The following is a 22,982-nucleotide window of genomic DNA, read 5'->3' as shown; positions in this document are numbered from 1 at the left end:
ATTAAATCAAACACGTTTCAGGACTGAGTTTTGTTAGTACACATATGACCTTGTTAAAGCTGGAATTTACGGCAGCGCTTTAATGCACCGCTGTTGTGCTCCATTTTGTGTCGCTCTGCTTGTTTCCGGGTTTCCGAGAAGAGAGCGATAAAACGGTGTCAGCAGGGAGTATGGCTCTGCTGGCAGGTCAGGAGGGCAGGTAAAGTTTTCTATAGCTACCCAAAACTGATAAAAAGTGGTTCTCAGACGCGCCCAGCACTTTGTTTAATGCACTATTTATCTCAAAGACCTCTTGCGGACAGAGTTTGCAGGCAGCCGGACTGCGCTGACATTGACAGCTGGAAAGTAAACAGCTCGGTGCAAAGCAGCTAACTGCGGCTAGCTCCAGTGAACCCGCCGCTAGCCGATCTGTTGAAACCATCGACAGCTAGCTAGCTAACCTGCTAGTGTCGCTGGTAACTTACGCCAGCACAGCTCACCAGCACCCTCCCATCATTTTTTTGGAAGGGGGGTTAGACTCTCCCCTACGAAGGATTTCTACATCGACACTTCCCATTCATGTTGTTTAGGAGGACGAGACTAGCAAACATCCGCTTGTTCGAGCCAGGGTGAGTAAATTCGTAATGCTAACCAAGTTTAAGTTAGCCTCTGCCAGGTATGTATGCTCACTCTCCCTTTACCTGGGAGCGGCTACACAACCTGCCTAGGCCTTTGGATCATGTGTGTGACGAACGTTTATGTCACTGTTTTCATGTTTCTCTTAGCTGGAGGTCTGTCCAACAAAAACTATGTTCATGCAGTGGTGTGCAGAGGTATAAGGAATTATGTACATATGCGAAGGCATCAAATGTCACACTATAAAAAAAATCATCACTATATCGGTATTTAAATAGACGACTTTTGTCATTTCATACCCAAGTAGGGTAAACATCTCTCAAACACTGTAAGTAATGGAACTATCCGGTACACGGAAATATAAATGGTTATTTGCAAACCAAAATAGATGCCAGTTTTCGACTAATCGATTATTAGTTTCTGCCTCGTGTATTCATTAAGCTCAACGCAATAAAAATTTAAATTTCTACATAGTGTACAAATGTGTCTTCCATCCCTGGTTTCATGGTAGTTATCTGGTCTCTACATGTTGAAAAAAGCTGACAGTAGAAAATGTTGTTTTTTATTCTAAAGAATGTCTTGAGCACACAATTGAGGTTCTGTTTTAGTTATATGGGGCCATCTCCACCCCCCTAAAGCCTAGAAACACACACAGTGTTACAGGCCTGTAAGCTCAGCGTACTTCCTTAACCACAAAAGCATCCTACTTCCTCATACAGCCCTCCCTCTCTGGCTCTGTTTCTCTGTACATCGCCAGACTGTTGATGTGGGGAAACTTCTTGCCATCAAATGGCTGTTTACCAACTGTTTGGGTGAACAGTTTAATGGTGAGCAAATCTCAGCCTCATGACCTACTTAAGAGCTCATTTTTACTTGGATCTTGAATGGACAGGATTAGTTAGATTATGGGGTCAAAGGTCAGGACCTGTTGCTTTTGCCAGGGCATGACTGCCAACCATATGAGCATTTTTACTGCCTGGGTAATATTTGATTATCATATCTTATTTAAACCACAGCCTTTTTAGTATTTCTGAAGTCTTATACCAACAATCTGAGGTCTTCTTGGCTCTATACAGTGGGTTGTCACTTAAAGAACTGCAAAGAATTGTTAAAAGCATAAACAACAGTTACTAGTTCCAGTTTCTTAAATCAGAGATTTAAGATATAAAGATTAAATCAGAGATTTTGTGATATCTCATAATAAAGTAAATATGATGTGACGATGGATCCTTGAGTTGTGTAATAGCCATTTGCACACCTTTCTTGCTGGTTTAATTAAATCACTGTCACTGAAATAGGTCTATTTGAGACTACAGTTACTCTACACACCAGACAGGTCTTGAAATATTTGCTGACCCCCTACTCTCAGTTTTCGTAAATCTGCTGCTGTGCGGTTCGCTTTAACCCACGTCACTGCCTGACTAGCGAGCTTGCTAGGTAAGATTCCTTTGGTTTCCCTCGGTGAAAACCTGTCTCAGCTCTAAACCATGCTGCCCAAGGACTGGAGCATAAAAGAGGTGAGGGCGGGGCGAGGAGCCAACTGCCTGCATGAGGCAACAATGAGCCCAGACAGCTAACTGGTTTGGGGAGATCCAATGACCTCAGACACTCTTTGTGTGAAAAGCTTTGACATTTAGAGCAGTTTCAGTACAGGTGTATTATATGCAGGATGGACACAGTTTAATATAATATAATTAGCTATAATGTAAATTCAGTACAAATATTTTGGTAGTCTTTTCAAATCAAAACTTTCCAATACTGGAAAATGATGTCCATCATATAAATTCATGTGTGATTACAGGATTTAAAAAAAAAAAATTATATAAATGAACAGGGGTCAAACAGAGCTGTACTTATCTCGCTAAACTGACTGTATAACAAGTTTTATATTTAGTGCACCTTCTCGCAAAGATGGGCAAAGTGCTATTCTAATTTCATAGTGGATGAAAACGCACTGTCCTGTATTTCTTCAGGTCATTATTGATCAATAATGCCTTGAATAACCTCGAAACGGCTAAATTATTAAGTAATCAACCTTTTTACTCTAAAACGGCCCCAGATTACAAGACTTGTGTCAGGAGTCAGTCTAATTCAAACAAATGTCAAGTGACCAATGTGATTTAAGTTAGTGGCCAGAGCTTATTGTATAGATAAAAACTCCAGTGTATTCCATTGTGTTACAGACTTGCGTCACCCTGTATTTACACCAACTAGTTCCTAGTTGGATTTCAGTGCCACTGTATTGGGAGATGAGACTGAACAGATGTTGAAGTTGGAGCCACTAAACATTGAACAACTTTTATTTCAGCTGAAATTACTGCAATAGAAAATAGAGGGAAGACTTTGAAACCAACTGAGTCTGTGCACTAACGGGAAGTGGCAGTGGTTAAACTGGCTATTTCATTAGCATTTGAGACACCTAGATACACTTATTACTTGTTAGATTTTGTTTCACAGGGGTATTGTCTATGACCAAATCAATAACTTAGTCATTGTCTGCATTATAGCTACCTGAAGCCATGTTTCTGGAGACGGACAAGTCCAAGAAAAAAATATGTGAAATTTATCAGTCATCTGTCATGGCTGATCAGCTAAAAACCCAAACGGGCCTATTCCAGTCAGCCGTTGACATCTCTAGTTCCCTCTGCAGGAAATCTGTGCAGGGAACAGGACGTTTTGATTAACTTGATTCTCTTACCCTTTTTCCACCAAAGGGACATAGTTCCAAATTAAGTTCAGGGGAGATCATTAGATTTCACAAAAGTACCCAAGTCATGCTGAGGTTGCAACGCAGCCATTTGGTTCATGTTACAGAGCTCATGACTGAATAAACATGGTGCAATGAAAGTTATTTTAGAAGTACATATTTCCAAACATTTACCTTTACTTGCATTACTTGCACTTATTCTCATGTATATATCTCATGTATATCTCATGCACATATCTTTCCACGTAGCACTTTTAATTCTTATCCCTACTTTTATTTTTTTCCATGTCTATTTAAGTGCTATTTATGACAGCATGTTTGCACTGAAGCACCGCAGCAATTTCCTAATGTTGTAAACCTGCTCAACATTTGGCAATAAACCCCTTTCTGATTCTGATTCTGATCTGATTTATTTAAAATTACTTGAGTAGGGTTGGGGGTTGCCACCTCAGCATGCAGTCAAGTTCTATAGAGTCTTGCTAATGACCTACTAATTTTATACAGGTGTGTTGCAGCAGGGACACATTTGAGTTTTAGGACACCAGCCCTCGAGGTCTGGAGTTTGACACCCCTACTTTAGACCCACAGCTGAAAACCTTTTTGGTCTGTGGGTGGAGTAAGCCCTGAGATGAGATTTTTTTTGTTTTTGTTTTTTAGGGTAATATTCAGAGTAAAGTTGAGGCGTTGGATTCTTTCTGTAGAGACGCGTCTAAAGCGAGTCTACCTACCGAGTTCGAGGGACCCTCTTAGGAAACTGCCTACTGAGCATCATCCCTAAGAGCAACTAGCTTCAGGGGCTTTTATCTATTCGCAGTAACACAACACAATCACCAGCTGCTTGTTGGCATAACATCAACTACAGTCATGACAACAAGACGGAAGATGCTTTGTTCAGTGATGCCGTTTGCTGTGTCTTGGCTTTCTTCATCCTAACTATAGAATTGGAAACGCAGAAATTGTCCAGTCTACACTAATAGAAAGTTGTGTATTACCAACATGAGAAGTTCTGTTTCGTTACAATTAGGGGTGTGTGTGTGTGTGTGTGTGTGTGTGTGTGTGTGTGTGTGTGTGTGTGTGTGTGTGTGTGTGTGTGTGTGTGTGTGTGTGTGTCATATAATCAGAAAAATCCTACAACTGGTTCAGTTCTGTCCTACAAATAGGTGGAGTCAGTTTCATCACCTTAAGCCTTATAAAACTGATGACGCTTTAAAATGAGTAATCATCATGTTGTGACACTTCATATTGGATTTACCCGAGGGCACCCTCCATTGTTGCACAGTTAAGGATTTACAAAAGATTGCAAGTGAAATTTGAAAGACAGAACAACTCTTGTCATTTCATCCTTTATCTCAAGCATCATGCTTCATAACAGTCTCGTCAACTGTACTGTGCAAACTGTCCCAATTCCCATGGGAGTAATCCAGGTCGCAGTTGCATTTAACAGTGACACAGGCACAAAGTGTACAACATTGAAAGAAAACCATATGAAAACACTCAGCTCTTCACATTAAAATGAACATTCTCCTGTTGTTAGCTCTGCCTGGATGCTGGTTAAATGCATTGTTCTTATTTTGGATGTGAAACAAGTAGCTGATCAGTAGAAGGAAAAACAAAAACACAGGATTGATTAAATGTTTAATTATTCTTTGGATTAAAGATTGTTCTGAGGATCTGGTGCTTGCGCTTCTCTCCTTTTTGATATTTGATTAGCTTTCAGTTTTGAACTGAAAGAAACACATTCAGCACCACTTAGCCAAACCCGTTAAGAGTTGCTGCAGCTATTGAGAGGATTTTAGTGAAACTTTGGGGTTTACAAACTGTAAACTTGTTTTAAAGTCTGGTTCATTGTTCAGATAGAGGAACCAAAATGCCTGGAAGGGTTGTGGGTTGGCAGGCTGTCGTTGTTTAGCAGAGCTTTTCATACAGACATCTACATAATGTAGTTGTTTAGTGTCATCGGGAGCAGTGTCGAAATGTAACAGCCAGTAATGTGGGCTGCTCTTGTTTGTGTTTGTGCTGTTCTTGGTCCACTAGCATAGCTCCTGCTGTGCTAAGAACATAGGATGTTTAACATACAACGAACTAAAATGCAGTGGTGTTCAAAACAGGTAAAATTATCCACTGCAATCATGGTGAGTGTTCCTTGTGGCTTTTTTTATTTTATTTTATTAAGCACATATTCTTTGATTTAAAAGTTGGTTTGAGTTAAAGTCTGTGGGATCATTACACCCGCTGTGCAGTGCCTCATGAACGGCATAACATTAACATTACACCTGCTGTTGCTAGCCGCCATTTCTGCCGGTTACGCACCTCTAGATTTTTGTAGCCTACAACATGTGCCGGATCTGCTACAGGTGGGTTGAAGATATTTGTATATGATTGCATTGGTTTTAGAGCCATTTAATGATATATCAGTAAAGTAATGAACAGATTATACAGAGGGAAATGTTGCAACAGTTTGTGGAAGAAACTTTTGGGGGAAAAGTTATAATTTCTTTGCTTCGGCTGTTTCTCCTCCCCTAACAGCGCTGATATACCAACAAATTTACATTTTCATCATTTGTCTCCTCCTCATCTACATCTGCCTCCTATGCCATTAGACATGCAAGCCTCTTGTCTCCAGACAGCTCACAGTCACTTACTTCAAAAAACAAAATTCACTAGCACTGAACAAAACCGGCAGTTTTTACTCACAGGCAAGTTCGGGGTATCCTCAACAACTCGTCTCATAAGTGAGCTTTGCTGGCCCATATTGGACTTTATTTGAAAAGACAAGCAGACAAGGACACTTCATACACAATGAAGTTTTAACATTTTATAAAATATTAGACATATTTTTAATTCCTAATTTATTTTTAAGTGTTAATATTAATTAAATGCATAAAAATACAATGTATATACAACAATATCTTATATACACGGACAGCAGTAGAAGGTTTCCAGTAATCCATGGCTGTTATGGGGAAATACGGCATATCCAGCTGTTGCTGTTAAAGGGTACAGAAGGTTAAAAGGTTCTTGGTCCATGGGAAAGCTCCTGTGTGTGTGTGTGTGTGTCTGTGTGTGTGTGTGCGCTCTTAATTTCTTGAAACTAGGGTTACATCATATTCTAGACTGGACCTTTTTTTTTTTCTTTTTTTTTACTACTACTACACTGGTACAACAGTATGTGCAGTTTTACCCTTACTGCTAGTAAACCTTTGCTTCATCAGACAAAACTACACAGCTGTGGCTAGTATAATGTGAACACAGTGAAGCTGGAGGATGAACGCAAATTTTTCCACTCAATAAAAGTTAATGTAAGGGTTCCTGACAGTTAGGGTCAAAGGATGCTGTAAATGGACCAAATTTCAGTCAGGAGAACAACTGAGATAATCCATCCACCATACCAAGTTAGTCTGCTGGGCTGGGCTGCAGTTACACCGTGAGCTTTAAAACGTTGTGCTGATGAGTAGTGGTAATAAAAACCGAGAGAGACCGACAGTGATCACTGACTTTTTTTAGGGGCGTGTTCAGATTAAATAGAACAAGATACAAAACGTGTGTTTTAAAACAGAAAAGCCTTAATAAATGCAGAGTAGAAGCAGGGCTCATACATCATCACTTAACAACCGAATTTGGCTTTCAGTTTTATCAGTTGAGATATTCTGTCATTTTCAGGAGCCAGCGTATTGTTCCAGAGACGGTGAAGTCACCGGCCTTTACCCCACACAGAACGGTGCCAACGCAGAGTCAGGATGCCTATTCCTCCCCCTCCTCCTCCTCCAGGACCCCCACCCCCTCCAACCTTCCATGAGGTCAGTGACCCGATCAAATATTCATCACAACACACTGCACTGAAAACTGACAAGTTATACACTTCCTTGTAGCAGATCTCTAATTTGACCTGAGATGTTTATATGTGCTGTGAGAAATTTGTTTATATTAAAACATGGTGCAAATGTGCACAAGACGTGCTTGTCCCTGAAACGTTTTTGAATTGTTAAGCCATGGGCAAAGTCAGATATAGAAGCTAAATTACCAAAAGCTGCTACTAAACTATATCTTTGTTTTAAGTCTGCATTGCGAGCTCAAACTTTTTTGTTCTAACTAAAGGAGCCGGAAGTTTGCTTGTAAAGTTTTTAACTGTCTCCACAGGCAAACACAGCTCCTCCCAAACTGAGCTCATCTGAGGCAAAAGGCAGAGGAGCACTGCTGTCAGACATCCACAAAGGCGCCAAGCTAAAGAAGGTCGGCCAGGTCAATGACCGGAGTGCTCCTGTTATAGAGAGTAAGTTTGTTTTATACACAAACTCAAATCCCAACTGATGTACTCCCTGTGAGTTGATTCAAAATCCTGACACCAGGGTGGATGTCCTACAATAGTCACCTCGGGGTGCTTAATATTGTACCAAACACTCGCTGACAGTGGGCAGAAAAAACTCAGTGACAGGAAGAAAACTCTGCCATCTGCTACAATAAGGTGGGGTGGTGGGGGTGGGGGGCACAGGACAAAAGACACATTGTGGAAATGCAAAGTAGGGTATAAACAAATAGATGTTGGGGGGAAAAGGTGAATGACAGCGCATGTTTGTTTTCAATAAGTCGTCTTGCTGTATGTCAGTAATGATGTGTGGTTTAAGAGTTCCCTTTAATTTTTTCCATTGTTGAGCGGTATATGTTTCAGAAATTTATGTAAAATATGTTTAAGTGGAAAAAGGAAACTGAACTTGACCTTTAAAATGTTAAATTAAAGAACAGTTTTTTTTCTTACTCTGCAGTGGAACAGCTTATTCCCATCAGTTTTCCATGATAAAGTCCCAGGTTCTCTAAATATTTGAATATTAAAATGTATTTCTGTTTGCCCCCCCAGAATCTGGAGGAGGTGGAGGAGGTGGTGGAGGTGGCGGTTTTGGAGGTGGAGCCCCAAAGGGAATGGGCGGCCTTTTCCAAGGAGGTGTGCCAAAGTTACGACCAATTGGAGGTAAAACATTTATGCTATTTAGCACATACGTGTTTGCCCCAGTTTACTGTATTTGGATCATTTTGTCAAAGAGCCGTTATCATTAGTGTGAGTAAATAACAAGGAGAAGAGAGGACACCTGAAGTCAGTCCTCTCGTACACATAACATCTGTCAGCAGATGATTCCAGAATAAGAAACGGCACATAAAGAGAGAGAATAAAGCTCCTTTGGCCTTTCTCCCGAGCTTGTACTTTTTATTTTTCTGTCCATCATTTTGTGGTTATAGAAATAAATAATTTACACTGCTACAAATTCACAATGCTTGGACCATTAATAATGAATGAAAGTCTAAAACGTACTATTTTAGTTGAATGTTAAATTATTGAACTGTTACACTTCATATGCAGCAAATAGCTTCAACCTTTAACTTCTCCTGCTGCTTGTTTGATATTTTTATAATGGAAGATCTTAGCAGTCAAAGGTGTAGCTCCGTGGAGAAACGAAAGTTTCCAACTAGTGTTAATGTAACCATAAGCTGGTCAAACTTGGTTACACACCCCTTCACTAATTAAGCAATAATATACAGCAACAACACCACAAGACTGTACTGTACAGTTTAGCAAGAGGTTGGTATATAAAGAATATTATCGACGAATCAGTCAGCAACAGGTCTGACATGTGACTGATTTGTGCAAAAATCATCTGATTGTAGTATTTAACTCGTCCACTTAGGGCTCGGCGATATATCAAATATATTCAATGTATCGTGAGATTTTCCCACGCATGTTGGTTAAAATGGCTTTATTGTAACCATCAAGTATAAGTTACCATGGAAATATTAAGCTGTCTGCGTGTAATTCACTCAGTTATTTTTTTCCCACATGCTGCGAATGCATCATTAATCCCCAACCAGGAAAAATTTCTAGCTGGCACACTGCATGGAGCGTGCGTGTTTATATATTACCTGATAGAGAAAAATATGGTGACAGCGCGAGTTTCAGAGCGAGAGTATGAGACTCACTGGGAGTGTTAAGTCATTCCCAATTCCTTATTATTTTGCTTCCAAAACAATAATACTTGCTTCCAAGAAACCAGAGTTGGTTTTTGTTGTATTTTTTTCCCAGTGCACTTAAACACTGCCTCTCTGTCTTCCACACAGACGGTCATGCTGGTGGTTCACTGGGCAGATCTGCGCTACGGCCCCCGGGGTCCCGGTCAGCGGCTCCTCGTCCTCCCACAGGCCGGTCCACCTCACCGTCACCCCCCAACAAGCCCTCTCCACCAGAACATTCACGCTCACACCGCCCCTCGCTGCCTGACATATCCCACTCCTCCAGCGGTAGCAGTGGGATGAAGCACAGCACCTCTGCACCACCGCCTCCACCACCCTTTAACAGAGGTGGCCGTGGAAATGCCCCACCTACCCCAAGCCAGAAAGCATCTCTTGCACCTTCCTCATCCTCTTACAGCAGAGAGAAACCCCTTCCACCAACACCTGGAAGAGGCCCAGCCCCGCCCAGCAACGTAAAACCTCTGTCCTCCAGCAGACCACCTACTGGAGGCTCTTCTGCTCCTCCTCCTCCCCCGCCATACAGACCACACACATCTGGTGGTGTCTCTAATGGGCCATCCCACGGCGATGGAGGTGGAGCTCCAGAGCTTCCCCAGAGGAATAACTCCCTTCATAAAAAACACACATCAGGAGGCAGCAACCAAGGACGCAGCCATGCCCCACCACCACCTCCATCATTATCATCGTCATCCTCCTCTCAGCAGTCTAACAGACCACCTCCACCTGTCAGAGATCCACCTGGACGCAGAACAGGTACGTCCCAGAAATCTGTCAGTGCAATATTGCCACTCACCACAATTTTTTCTTTATTTTTATCCTGTGATTGAAATTCTCTCGTTCATTCTCAATCATCTCTAATTTGACCTTCATGAAACCTAACCTCCATTGTTAACCTAATCCCTTAATCAGCTCATCGTTTGAATGCCCAGATTTACTTCATATATACAATAAAGATATGGCTGAGTGCAAACTCCTGATTGTGAACGTTGAAGAAGACCTCATTATTCTTTATTTTGAGGAGAAATGTTTATAATGAAGGCAAAGCAAGCCTTGGCTCATTATCTCTGAACCTTTAAGGTACAATCCAGGATAACGCTGCAACGTTTTCTACACATGACGGGCTTCTATCCTCTGAATCTGAGAGTAGTGCAGAACGATACAAAAAATGTGCTTCGTCTTGTTCTGTGTGATGTATAAATCTTTCTTTTGGCTGCAGCATTTCATCAAGTTCCTGCATCGATTCTTGACAGTAGTATAATATTTCTTATAATTACAGCTGCTTTTGCATTTGGGAGAATGACCTTTTTTCCCCCCTTATTTTGTCAACAAGTGACGACATGAGGATATTTTAATATGCGGAGCAGATTTGCTGTTTTTTGGTATTTGTAAGTATGCTAAGTTGGGTGGATGCCATGTGGATGACACATCTTAGATGCTTCTGATGTTTAAAAAACAAAACTTAAAAAAACTGGGGGATTTAGGACAGCCACACCTACAAAGTGCCCTAGTTACAGATGAAGTTCTCCACGTCTGACGTGTCAAATGATGATTTTGTTTCCGCTTCAGAAAAGATTTATGGCACACTGGGAACAGTCATAATTTGAATTCAAAGCAAATACACGAAACAGGAAGGCACTTGTTAGCTTGAGTTCTGTCTTGTGATTGAACGGTGAAACGATTTGCTACAAGGTCTCCTGGTTTCTCTGCATTCCTGTAGCCCTGTGGAATATTCCAGCATTCCTGCTCACCTTGTTTTCCCCCACACACACTCTTAATATTAAGTTGCACAGACTTGTTTCAATCTCACTGTTCGCTGGTACTGAAGTCTCTATATTTTAAAAGTCAGTATGAGAACAGATGTTTGGGGGTTTTTTTTCCACTGATGCAGTGACAGGAACTCGAAATGTGTCATGTGGCATATTCTAAGTTGCTTTGTTACAAACAGTAGCATTTTTAAGAAACTATATCATATCTGGTTTCATGATTGGTTATGAAACCAGCTGGAAGAAAGATGCTTGTAACGTGATGTTTCGCTCTGTTCTGCACAACATGCATGCACGTTTTTACTGACTGCTGAGTAACACTTGACTATATAAGTCTGTACTAAATGTAAAACAGTCATGGTCAGTACTTTCATTTCATATTTCTGTTTTAGCCCGTGTGTACAAACTTTGTACCCTTACAAGTTTTATCATGGTGGGGGGACCCCGGCAACTGATACATTAGACACACACAGACTTGACCAGATTCATTAAGATCACTGCCGTTCATCTGACCCTCAGTATGAATTCGTGATCACTTGTTTGTGTGTGTATGTTGTCCATGCAGCTCCCCAGGCGCCCACCCCTGGGTCTCGTAATGGCAATCGGGATGCCCCTCCTCCCCCACCCCCTTACCGTGGCCATAGCTCAGACTCCAGAGGCAATAAACCACCACCTCCTCCTTCCTCTTCCTCCATCTCATCTTCCTCCTCACGAACCCCAGCTGGACCCCCTCCTCCACCCCCGCCAGTCCGGAATGGTTACTCCTCCAGCTCCTCCTCCAAGTCCATCATAGGTGAGTGCGAAAAGACTGCTTCGGCAACATCTCCTTCATATTCCACTGTTGACAACTGCTAAATAACATCAGTTTTTAAAATCCTACTGAATCTAGTTCAATTAGATCAAATGGTGCCACAGTTCACAGCAGGCAGAAACAAAGGGATACAGGATTTCACCATTTATCAAGTTAAAATATTTATAATGAACTTAGCAAAATGATAAGAAAAGGATAACATCCCTAAAATTGTGACTTCAAAACTGTTATGTATAAATGTCTCTCTCCAGACATTGTTTAAATCCTAAAAAGATGAGCTATAACCATCGTAGTGTTACGTGTGAGATCTTATTTACATGACTTTGCTCACAGGTTAGACCTAAAATGGCTTAAATGTAGCTCATTACCTTTTTGCCTGGTTTTGTATGTGTGGAGGTATTCAAATTGGACCCTGACACCTCCATCCACACCCACCCTCTCTCTTTGAATTTTCTGCTACAGTCTCTTTGCATAGCAGCACTGGTGCACACAGACAATGTGTGTGTTCTGTTAGGCAGGAGTGGAAAACCCAGTGCTCCATTTGTAAATCAGCTAAGAACACAGAGAGGGTGCTGTACATGCTTCAGAAAATCAACCATAACTGGAGCACAGTGGACAACAGCCCACTGCTGTTTAAACCAAACTGTGATCACAAAGAAAGAGTTTACATGAATCCACACTTGCCACTACTGCAGACCCACACAAACACAGGAAATGGCCAATGAAGGCTAGTGCAACAAAATGCACTGTGAGATAAGCAGAAATGAAGATGGATGAACAGGAGGCTGAACCAGATTATCATACTGCTGATAATCTAGTACTAATCTTGGATAAACAAGCCCAACCTGTTATAAGTAAATTGGTTATCCATGGTGTTACGACAATGTTGGTAGGAATACATTGTGATTAAGAGAGCATAACTACAAAGCCAGTTTATGTTTATCTCACGGTCTTACGTGGCTGCCGCAACACAAAATGTGGCCTTGTAAGGGATTGTGAAGTTGGTTTTTCCAATAAAAACTTAAGGCTGGAAGTCTGAAACTCACCAGAGTCACTAGAAGAAAAGATTTTGTGAGGCCTAGTAAAATAAAAGTGTTCATATCCTTATGGGGTTGGAAGGACAGTTTTGCCACATGCACTCAAAAACTCATTTATAATCAACAGTATGGTTGAAATGTTGAACACCTGGTGACGGGGTTGGTAGGGTTAGTAACCTGCTAACTAGATCTTACTTCCAGGGGATTTGTGCCAAAGACTCTTTTTGCCAGGAGGACGAATGGCAGCCGCTAGTGTTTTATGCCTGTGTAAATGTGTCTGGCCTACTGCTATAGTGTTGAACTAGGACGGTGGTTTCTGTTAAAGTTAAGTATAAAGTGAATGATAACTTTTTGGTAATTAAATTTAAATGATACTTAATTACAGTAACTGTGTAACTCCCATTTCATCCCCATTCTGTTTTAATGGAACGGTTGATAGTGAGGCAGATGAGGACCAAAGTTCCTTATCTGAGGCACTGTATGGTTTTTGTCGAGGGAGCTGCCGATGATTTCTCTTGAGATGGTGTCCTTATGCAGGCAGTCGGAGAGGAAGAGGAGAGAATGTTAAATTGTCTTATTGCTCCATAAATGGCTTTTAAGTGGACTTTGGATGTTTACCCTTTCCTTTGATCCCTGAAAAGCTCGGATAATGTTTGAAAAAACATCTCTCTTAATTTCAGTAACTTTGGGCACCACCAGTACAACTTGAGCTATATCTCTGAGTGTCAACACTACATCCCCAAGTGTAGGTACCTATCTGAATGTGGGGTTCGATCTGACTGCTCTTTTAAACAGGAGATGAAATGCTGAGGCTTATATAAATAGCTACCACTTTTTCTGCTGCTTAACTACTCAAATTTGTTTATGATCTTGATGCGATGGAGGTGACGGTGACGAATCGCCGTTGATAGTCAAATCTCCACTGACACTATGCAAACTACCTTTTTGGGTTCCTGATTTGTCCACACATCAGGAAACCAAAAAGGTAGTTATGGGTGGTTCCTAGATTACTACTGAGGCTTTGTGTACTTACTGTGTCAAACTTAAGAATTAAAAATGATGATAAAACCAAATCACTATTTATGTGGTTTGTATAAAGGGAGACTTGAGGCTGCAGACCATGGGATTTATAGCCTAAGATAGTTTGTCATCCTGTCCCTCAGCAACTCTTTCAAACTGAGTAATAAATGTCATAAGAGAGCATAAACAGTCATTGCTTGCATGTCAGGTGATTAGGGAATAAATGTAAATTCTCGACATGCCAACCACTACAAGAAGTAAATCATCAACCTGTAGGAAAGACTTTTTTTTTTGTGCACAGGTTGACAGAACTGGGGGCTGAGACAAAGTAAGCAACCTGTACGACTTATTTTATTATTTGACAAACCAAAGAATACCATTTATTTTTGTTGTCTAGGCTTGATGGTTGGAGTTTGTGGCTGTAGGGAAGGCAAAGATGTTGTACGGGTGATCTGTAGTGGCTGGAATCTAAAAACTGAGCTGTGACTGAGCTCTGTTCATAATACAAAGGCAGGGACCAGTGACTACAGACTGAGAAGAAGGAATAGGGTAAAAACTTTCATGCTCATCAGCTAATTGTTTGAAAGAGGGGTTGAAAGATTTTTTTGGTTTTGTTTTTATTTATTTTTTGATATTAAAAAAACAAAAGCAAACTTCTGCCTGGTGGTTTAAAGTACTCCCTCTGTCAATGTATGTAGTGGTAATCTGTTCCTTAGCAGAGCTTAATATGATGTGAATATAACCTCAAAGGTTACATAATGTCATTATTTATGTAACAAAAACTAAGCCATATTGCAGAAGCAGTGTTTTGTTTTTTTTTTGTCTGTTTTTTTTAAACTAAGTGTACCCCTAATAATTCTGTAGGAATGAAAAGGGTAAGGCTTATCAAATGTACTTCATTAACTGATCACCAGCCAGTGTGAGCTCACCAGTAGAAGCAAATGTTTTGCAGCTTGCTTGCCTGCAGCATTCAGGTATGTGGTGACACAAGGCCAAGGAGGAAAGACGTAAATAATGATTGAGGAACAAATGTTGCTGCCTCGAAATGTCTGGCAATGGTTATAAATCATTTGAAGTCCATAATTCTACAGTGAACAAGGTTGGGATACATTCAACACCAGTACCAGTCTTCCCAGGAGTGGACATGAGTGGACAAAATTGCAACAAATCCGAGAGCGACACGTCAGACGCTACAAGCCTCAGAGCTACAAAATGTTAAAGTTCATGAACATGCAGTTAGAAAAAGACAACAAGTGTGAGTGGTCTAGAAGGCATAATAAAGCCCCTTCTTTAAAATAACATGGCATGGGTTTTTCTAGGAGAAACATAACAATAATTTCAATAGTTTAGACACAAATTATTGTATTATCCTGTTAAATGAACACTGTATATTAACAGTAAAAACAAGCAGGACTGATGATCTTTGCTGCCTAGTGCCAGCATTAATGATAGAGTTAGTGGCTTTGGCTAATTAATGTTAACTTTTAAAAGAGAGAAAAGACGGTACATAGATTTAGAAACGCTCTTATATAGGCAAGGCAAGGCAAGTTTATTTGTATAGCACAATTCAACAACAAGGTGATTCAAAGTGCTTTACAGAGACATTAGAAACAAGAACAAATAAAAAGCATGATTTAAAATTGATTAAAACAAGCAAATAAACTAACTAATTAACAAACAAACAAACAAACAAACAAACAAACAACAGTATATAAAATCAAAACAGATAAAATCAGAACAGTAGATAAAATCAGTAGTTAAATGTAAGTTTTGAAATTTAAGCTTAAAGTGTGGATTTGGTGCTTTATTCAAATGCAGCTGAGAACAGGTGAGTCTTCAACCTGGATTTAAATAAACTGAGTGTTTCAGCTGATCTGAGGCTTTCTGGGAGTTTGTTCCAGATATAAGGAGCATAAAAGCTGAATGCAGCTTCTCCGTGTCTGGTTCTGACTCTGGGAACTGATAAAAGACCGGATCCAGATGACCTGAGGGATCTGGAAGGTTCATACTGGGTCAGGAGGTCATTGATGTATTTTGGTCCTAAACCATTCAGAGCTTTATAGGCCAGCATCAGAACTTTAAAGTCTATCCTCTGACGGACAGGCAGCCAGTGTAAAGACCTCAGAGCTGGACTGATGTGGTCCACTTTTTTGGTCTTAGTGAGGACTCGAGCAGCAGAGTTCTGAATGAGCTGTAGTTGTCTGACTGATTTTTTAGGTAGACCTGTAAAGATGCTGTTACAGTAATCAAGCCTACTAAAGATGAATGCATGGACTAGTTTTTCCAGGTCCTGTTGAGACATCAGATCTTTTATCCTTGATATATTCTTGAGGTGATAGTAAGCTGACTTTGTTATTGTCTTAATGTGTTTTTCTAAGTTTAGGTCTGCATCCATCACTACACCCAAATTTCTCGCCTGGTTTGTGGTTTTTAGATGTATAGATTGAAGTTCTCTGGTGACCTGTAATCGTTTTTCTTTGGCGCCAAAGACTATTACCTCAGTTTTGTTTTTGTTTAGCTGGAGAAAATTGTGGCACAACCAGTCATTGATTTCCTCAATGCATTTACCAAGAGCCTGTACAGGGCCTCGGTCTCCTGGTGACATTGTGATATATATTTGTGTGTCATCTGCATAGCTGTGATAGTTTATTTTGTTGTTGTTTATAATCTGTGCCAGTGGGAGCATGTAGATGTTAAACAGAAGGGGTCCCAAGATGGAACCTTGGGGAACTCCACATGTGATACTTGTCTGCTCAGATGTGAAGTTACCTATTGATACAAAGTATTTCCTGTTTTCTACGTATGTTTTGAACCAGTTTAGTACAGTTCCTGAAAGACCTGTCCAGTTCTCCAGTCGTTTGAGTAATATGTTGTGGTCAACTGTATCAAATGCTGCACTGAGATCCAGTAAAACTAAGACTGACATTTTTCCACTGTCTGTATTCAGACATATGTCATTAAACACTTTGGTCAGAGCGGTTTCAGTGCTGTGGTTCTGTCTAAAACCTGACTGGAAGGCATCGTAGCAATTATTCTGTTTTAAGAAGTAACTGAGCTGTTGAGAAACTGCTTTTTCAATGATCTTACTTAAAAACGGGAGATTTGAGATCGGCCTGTAGTTTTTCATTTGTGTCTTGTCAAGATTGTCCTTTTTCAGTATAGGTTTGATTACAGCAGTTTTTAGTGATTCTGGAAACACACCTGATAATAAAGAAAAGTTGACGATCTGTAACAGGTCTGACTCTAAAGTCTTTGAGACCTTTTTGAAAAAACTTGTTGGCAGGACATCTAAACAGCAGGAGGAGGAGTTCAGTTGACCTAAGATGTCCTCCAGGTCTTTGCTGTTAATAGGTTGAAACTGTTTCATGGTGTTTAAACAGTTTTTTGGTGGACACAGTACATATCCTGGATCTGCTGTTGATGTACCAATTGCTTGTCTAATTTTTTGGATTTTTTCAGTGAAGAATTTGGCAAAGTCATTGCAGGCCATGGTCGAATGAAGTTCAGCTGCCACTGACACAGGAGGGTTTGTTAGCCTGTCAACTGTAGAAAATAAGACCCGAGCATTATGGCTGTTTTTAGTGATGATGTCAGAGAAGTAGGACCTCCTTGCATTCCTCAGTTGTAAATTATAATTGTGAAGTTTCTCTTTATAGATGTCATAATGAACCTGGAGGTTTGTTTTTCTCCATCTGCGCTCAGCTTTCCTACACTCTCTTTTTTCATTTTTCACCAGTGTGGAGTTTCTCCATGGAGACTTTTTCCTTCCAGAGATAACCTTCACCTTAATGGGAGCAATAGTGTCCATTACATTTAACATGTTAGCATTGAAGCTATTGACGAGCTCATTGACTGACCCTCTGGACAGGTCAGGTGTTAATGGGAAGACCTGGTTAAAGATCTCACTACTGTGTTCAGTTATACACCGTTTTGTGATCACTGTTGTTGATATATTTGTGTGGGCTGAGATTTTACTTTCAAAGAAAACACAGTAATGATCAGACAGGCCCACATCAGACACAGTAACCTTTGAAATGCTCAGGCCTTTGGAGATCAGTAGGTCAAGAGTGTGTCCTCTATTATGTGTGGCCTCTGTTACATGCCGAGTCAGCCCAAAGTTGCCCAGAGTGTTACTCAGGTCTTTAGTCCCTTTGTCCTGAGGGTTGTCCACATGAATGTTAAAATCCCCAGCAATAATTACACAGTCAAAATCAACACAGATCACAGACAGCAGTTCACTGAGGTCATTAAAAAAGTCTGTGCAGTATTTGGGAGGCCTGTAAACATTAAGAAACACAACTTTGGATGGGGCCTTCAGCTGTAAAGCCACATATTCAAAAGACTGAAAACTTCCAGGAGATAGCTGCTTACATTGAAATGATTCATTAAATAAGACAGCAACAACATATAGATGAAACTCACGTGAAAAACATGCTTGTCTTTTATTCTTTTGCACTGTGCTTATCTCTGTTTCAGTGCTATGTTTTGCTGTTTCACATGTTTAAAGGTTTAAAAAACATAGCTGCCGTCTGTGGGTAATTGCTAAGAATGAAATAATCTTAATTCATTAACAATAACGTTTATGATGATCAGGTTAAAATTTCATGATGATGGCTGTTTAATACCTCAGTATTTTTAATATAAGAGCTTTACTGACCTCGCAAAAGTTCTCATAAACACCGGGGTGTCAGCCTTTAACATGTTCACTAAGTCTGTTATGCTGTTATTCACATCTGTTATGTTGTGTGTCAGCTGAAGGAGAAGATGATGTTACTCTGGGTGTATCAGTACTGTTGCAAATGAGTATGCAAGCAGTAAAAAAATCCATTAAAGCATTTGTTACTACACTTTGGTTAGGACATGATCTCTTAGCCACAGAAGTTTGAGATTTAACTTTTTCATTTTGCGTTTGTAGTAGTCATAAGTTATTAAGCAATTTAAACTGTCCACTGCCTTTTCTTTGTAAAACAAATGCAATTAATATTTAAAACTTGTGACTTGATGTGTCTGCACATTTTAAAACGTTTATGTTTATTCTCCTTCCTCCTACAGATGATTTTGAATCCAAGTTCAACTTCCACCCTATTGAAGACCTTCCACCTCCAGAGGAGTACAGGCCTATCAACAAGGTCTACCCCAGCAAGACCAACACGGGTATGAGTAACACTATGAAGCACATTGCTCTCTCCCTCCACTTGACTTGTTTTGTCAGGAATAATAAGACACTGCATTCTCATGGAGAATATAGTGTTATTGTCAGACACGGTCACTTTATTTACCCAGATCTCATGTGCTAAACACTTAGAACAGCAGTAAAACAACAAGGAATAAACAAGAAGAAAAGGTTATGATCTGTGTGGTATGACTGAAGCATGACCCACAGTGTAAATGTAACACAATGCCAGCTCCCCTTAAGATTCAGTTAAGTCGTGGACAATTGTTTTATTGCCATATAAACTGCTCTGTTTGTGTTATGTGTCAGGATGCAGCCATAGGGGAAGCTGGGTTTCATGAAAAATTACCCTGAGCTGCTGTGTGTGTGTTGTTTAGACACTATCCTAACAGTTTGGTTTACATGCGTCTTTTAGAGCTGTTGGCACGTGCTCCACATGCTATGGAGTTGCTCTGGAAAGTGTCTTCCCTATAAATTCAGTGTTATTATAGCAGCATTAACATAATTAATAATTACTAGAAACTAGTTCTTCTTCTCTGCCTATAAAATAAGTATATATTATGCACACACCTAAGTGTAAAAGCACTAATTAACAGGCAATGGTAATTTGCAGTGTAGGAAACAAATTGTCTTCTTAAAATATTGATGTGATATCTTTATGATGGTAGTATCCTGCCACAAATAGAAATGCTAACATTATATTATACACATATTCAGTGACTCACACAAGCTGCAAACATATTCTTCTGTTTTTTTTACAACATGCCAAAAGAGAAAGGTATAACACAACGTTGACCTTTGTTTCACAGTAAAGGTTTACCACCAACTTAATCACAGCTTACCTACTTCCTTATAATGACTACTTGAGTTTTGTGAAACTAAATATTAACCTGTTGAGTTGGTGAGGGGGGAGTTTAAGTCTTAGGAGCCATGATGTTTCCAGGTTGAATCAAACGCAGGATTATCATCTCAGCTAAGAGATTTATTGGAGACAGTCTTTGCATTTCTAAAGTTATCAACGCTGAATTCACAAATCAATTTCATGAAAATGGAAACGAGGGCAACAGTTTTAGCTTCTTCAGTGACCTACCAGTGTATAATAAACATTAGCAAACTGCTGTTGATAACGCCATGCAGTTCAGTTAGTAACACAAGGATGTCATTTGTAAAACCATGTCAAAAGTACAGCTGTAGATGATGCCTTCCACCTTTGGCTTCTGGGTAACAAGGAAAAGAAGTACCTTCACAGAGCTCCCTGGTTGACAGCGCTAACTTAAGATTTTGATCTCGAAAATTACAGCTTATTAACTCAAAATTTTGAAATTTCTAGTCTACTGTGGTTGAAAATGGTTCTCTGTGAGTTGTAAAATAATAGCGGACCTTCTGTCAGGGCTTAAGGTTTTAAAGATTTATTCATTGAACTGTTTTTTGGTTTTGAACTTCTGTCACTTTTCCAGCTTTCTTCTCAAAATGTACAATTTATGCCCTTTAGACCAGTGTGAGGACTGAGCTGTAGTTAACTTTGTCTCTCCACCTTCTTTCCTCAGCCGTAAGAGGAGCTCCTCCAGCGCCGCCAGTGGGCAGGTGAACAGACCTCAGTTCGGGACTTGAACTGTGTCGTTGAGGAGGAAGCGGTGAAGCACTCGAATCATAAACACACTACATCACAAACATACACTAACATTGAGCCACCAGCTGGAAGCATCAAGGTGAACACAAAGGAAACACTACTACACCACGCAGGTTTGACACTACTCAGCGGTCACTTTCAGTCTTTGCACGAGAGAACAAAAACCACTGCCTGGGACCACTTTGATGACGACTCTGCTGACTGAATGCAGAGGCTTCTGTTTGACATATCGGGACCAAACTCCGAACACTTCCAAATCTCTGCATTCCATCTTTTTTTATGCTTATTCAGAATAATAATAAGAATAGTTGTGATTTTTCAGAATAACATATTTTCTTTTTTCTGTTATGTTATTGCTTTTTGGTGTCAGCATTAATTTGTAGGGAATATGAGCAGATAAACTCAGGTTTTTCCCTAAAAATTTGTACTGCCACACATGTGGGGCTTATTGTCGGTTTGTTAATTAGTATTTGTCTTGAATAGCCATTCCATCAGTGCCAGGTAAAGGTGTGCTTGAGTCGGTGTGCCAAATGCAGGTGGAGTCTCACGAACGGTTCACCATGACAGCAGTCGCCACACACTTGTTCTGACATTTAGAATTCTTTGATTGTAGTCTTGCCTGTTTTTGTAACTCTATCCTGTATCTGGGGTTGTTCATATGTGCATCTTCAGATGATGTTGCACAGCAGCTAAACTGCTTAACCGAGACACTGTGCATGACCCTGACATACGCACCTTCAACATCAGGACTACATCATGTTGATGCAACATAAAACTGATTTGCCCCTGATGGTTCTGACAGGTTTCCTTCACATAGCCAGCATATTTCTTCAGGCTCACTGTGGGTTCTGTGTGGGCCACATTTTAGTCCAACACTAATTATTTGTTTACTGGACCAAGGTTTGCAGACCATTTTTGGAGGAGTTTACAAGGGATCATCTCTGTTTTCGCAGGAATCTTCTTCAAGGGAAGTTGGTCTGAAAGCTCAGCTCTGCTCTGATTCATGATTTGCTGCTGGTGGCCCTTTCGAAGAAGGACCTCATAGCCAGAGAAAGATAATGTGTTGTTGAATTGCTATGCAAGCAGCAGTTTGTAGAGATTGTAGATGGTAGCAGCTAACCAAAAACAAAAATCTTAAAAAAAAAAAAATGCAGGAACACTTAAGTGCCAGAGAATTGTTGGAATATATATGGAGGTCCTCTCTTTTCTCCCTTTGAAAGCATCAAGCTTCACTTAAAACACTAATGACATCATTTTCTACAGTGCACAGCACAAAAAGTGAACAAAAAGATCCTGGCTCAGGTCAGACTGTCCATTCTCAGTGATGCAGCGCCTCCTGCTGGTATTTGCCTTACACAAATCTGTTGTCACTCATCGGTACCAGTGATTAGTTTTTTGATGATGATGACGACGACATATATTGGGGGAAGATGATGACAACGGAGTAAATAAGAAACAAGTCTATTTGAAAATGCAATAAATATTGTATATTTACTTTAAGGAATATGGTAATCATAGTTATTGATCTATTTTTATGTTGTAAAAAGCTTGTACTATAGGAAAAGACATGATTAAGAGTTCTAACAATGTTCCAGTGGGTGAGCTTTGGTCTGACAGACTGGATTCTTGTTGCACTTCTCTGGACATTTGGCCATAAAGGTGAATGAGCTGAATTGATGTATGCGAGGTTTTACCAATGAGCCAACATTTTTGGGGTCTGGTTTTCAAAAAATCAGATCGGCAGGTAATTTAGTGAAGGTGATAAGTGATGCACCTCTGCTTCTTTTTCTGGATCATGTTCACCTTGATACACAGATGACCCCTCTACTTATCTCATGTTCTCACCTTGTCCACTCTGAAAAGCAAAAACCCTGTGGTCATTCACGTTATCAGCCATGTTTTTATCATTTGAAATAATTTCAAATAAATATATTCCTGTTGGGAAAGGGTACCTGATTCATTGTCTGTTTCTTTATGCTCAGTTTCTGTATTTGTAGCTTTTCTTCCACTTGCACAATGTTTTACTAAATTAGCTGTCAGTACCGAGTTCTGCCATTTCATGTAGTGGATGCTTGGCTGGTATCGTTTCTCTAAACATTAACACAGCTTAAATCTCATTTAGATAGATTTCTAGATTTCAAGAGCAATATTTAGCTGTGCAGTTATTAAGCGTATGGTTTTGTGAAGAGTAACTTTGCCACCACGAACCTA

General features: G+C 40.1%; 1 protein-coding gene across 1 annotated transcript; it reads left to right on the top strand.

Moving 5' to 3' along the window:
- The first annotated feature begins 94 nt into the window (after positions 1 to 94).
- On the top strand, positions 95 to 22,720 carry wipf2a (WAS/WASL interacting protein family, member 2a). Its single transcript, XM_082536086.1, has 8 exons — positions 95 to 608; positions 6,983 to 7,119; positions 7,460 to 7,592; positions 8,175 to 8,285; positions 9,425 to 10,090; positions 11,666 to 11,893; positions 19,021 to 19,122; positions 20,689 to 22,720. The coding sequence occupies exons 2-8, from the start codon at positions 7,060 to 7,062 to the stop codon at positions 20,727 to 20,729; spliced, it is 1,341 nt and encodes a 446-aa protein (XP_082392212.1). The 5' UTR covers positions 95 to 608; positions 6,983 to 7,059; the 3' UTR covers positions 20,730 to 22,720.
- Positions 22,721 to 22,982: the final 262 nt, after the last annotated feature.

Source organism: Aulonocara stuartgranti (genome assembly GCF_965226115.1).
Source record: "Aulonocara stuartgranti genome assembly, chromosome: 6".
NCBI classification, from domain to species: Eukaryota; Metazoa; Chordata; class Actinopteri; order Cichliformes; family Cichlidae; genus Aulonocara; species Aulonocara stuartgranti.
The sequence above is the reverse complement of the archived record's forward strand: the minus strand, read 5'-3'. Positions and strand labels throughout refer to the sequence as shown.

Bases quoted from the DNA above. Each gene is read 5' to 3' on its own strand.
- wipf2a (XM_082536086.1), top strand. From the start codon at position 7,060: ATGCCTATTCCTCCCCCTCCTCCTCCTCCAGGACCCCCACCCCCTCCA. The intron at 8,286-9,424 runs GTAAAACATTTA...TCTTCCACACAG, and splicing joins AAAGTTACGACCAATTGGAG to ACGGTCATGCTGGTGGTTCA. The intron at 10,091-11,665 runs GTACGTCCCAGA...TTGTCCATGCAG, and splicing joins TCCACCTGGACGCAGAACAG to CTCCCCAGGCGCCCACCCCT.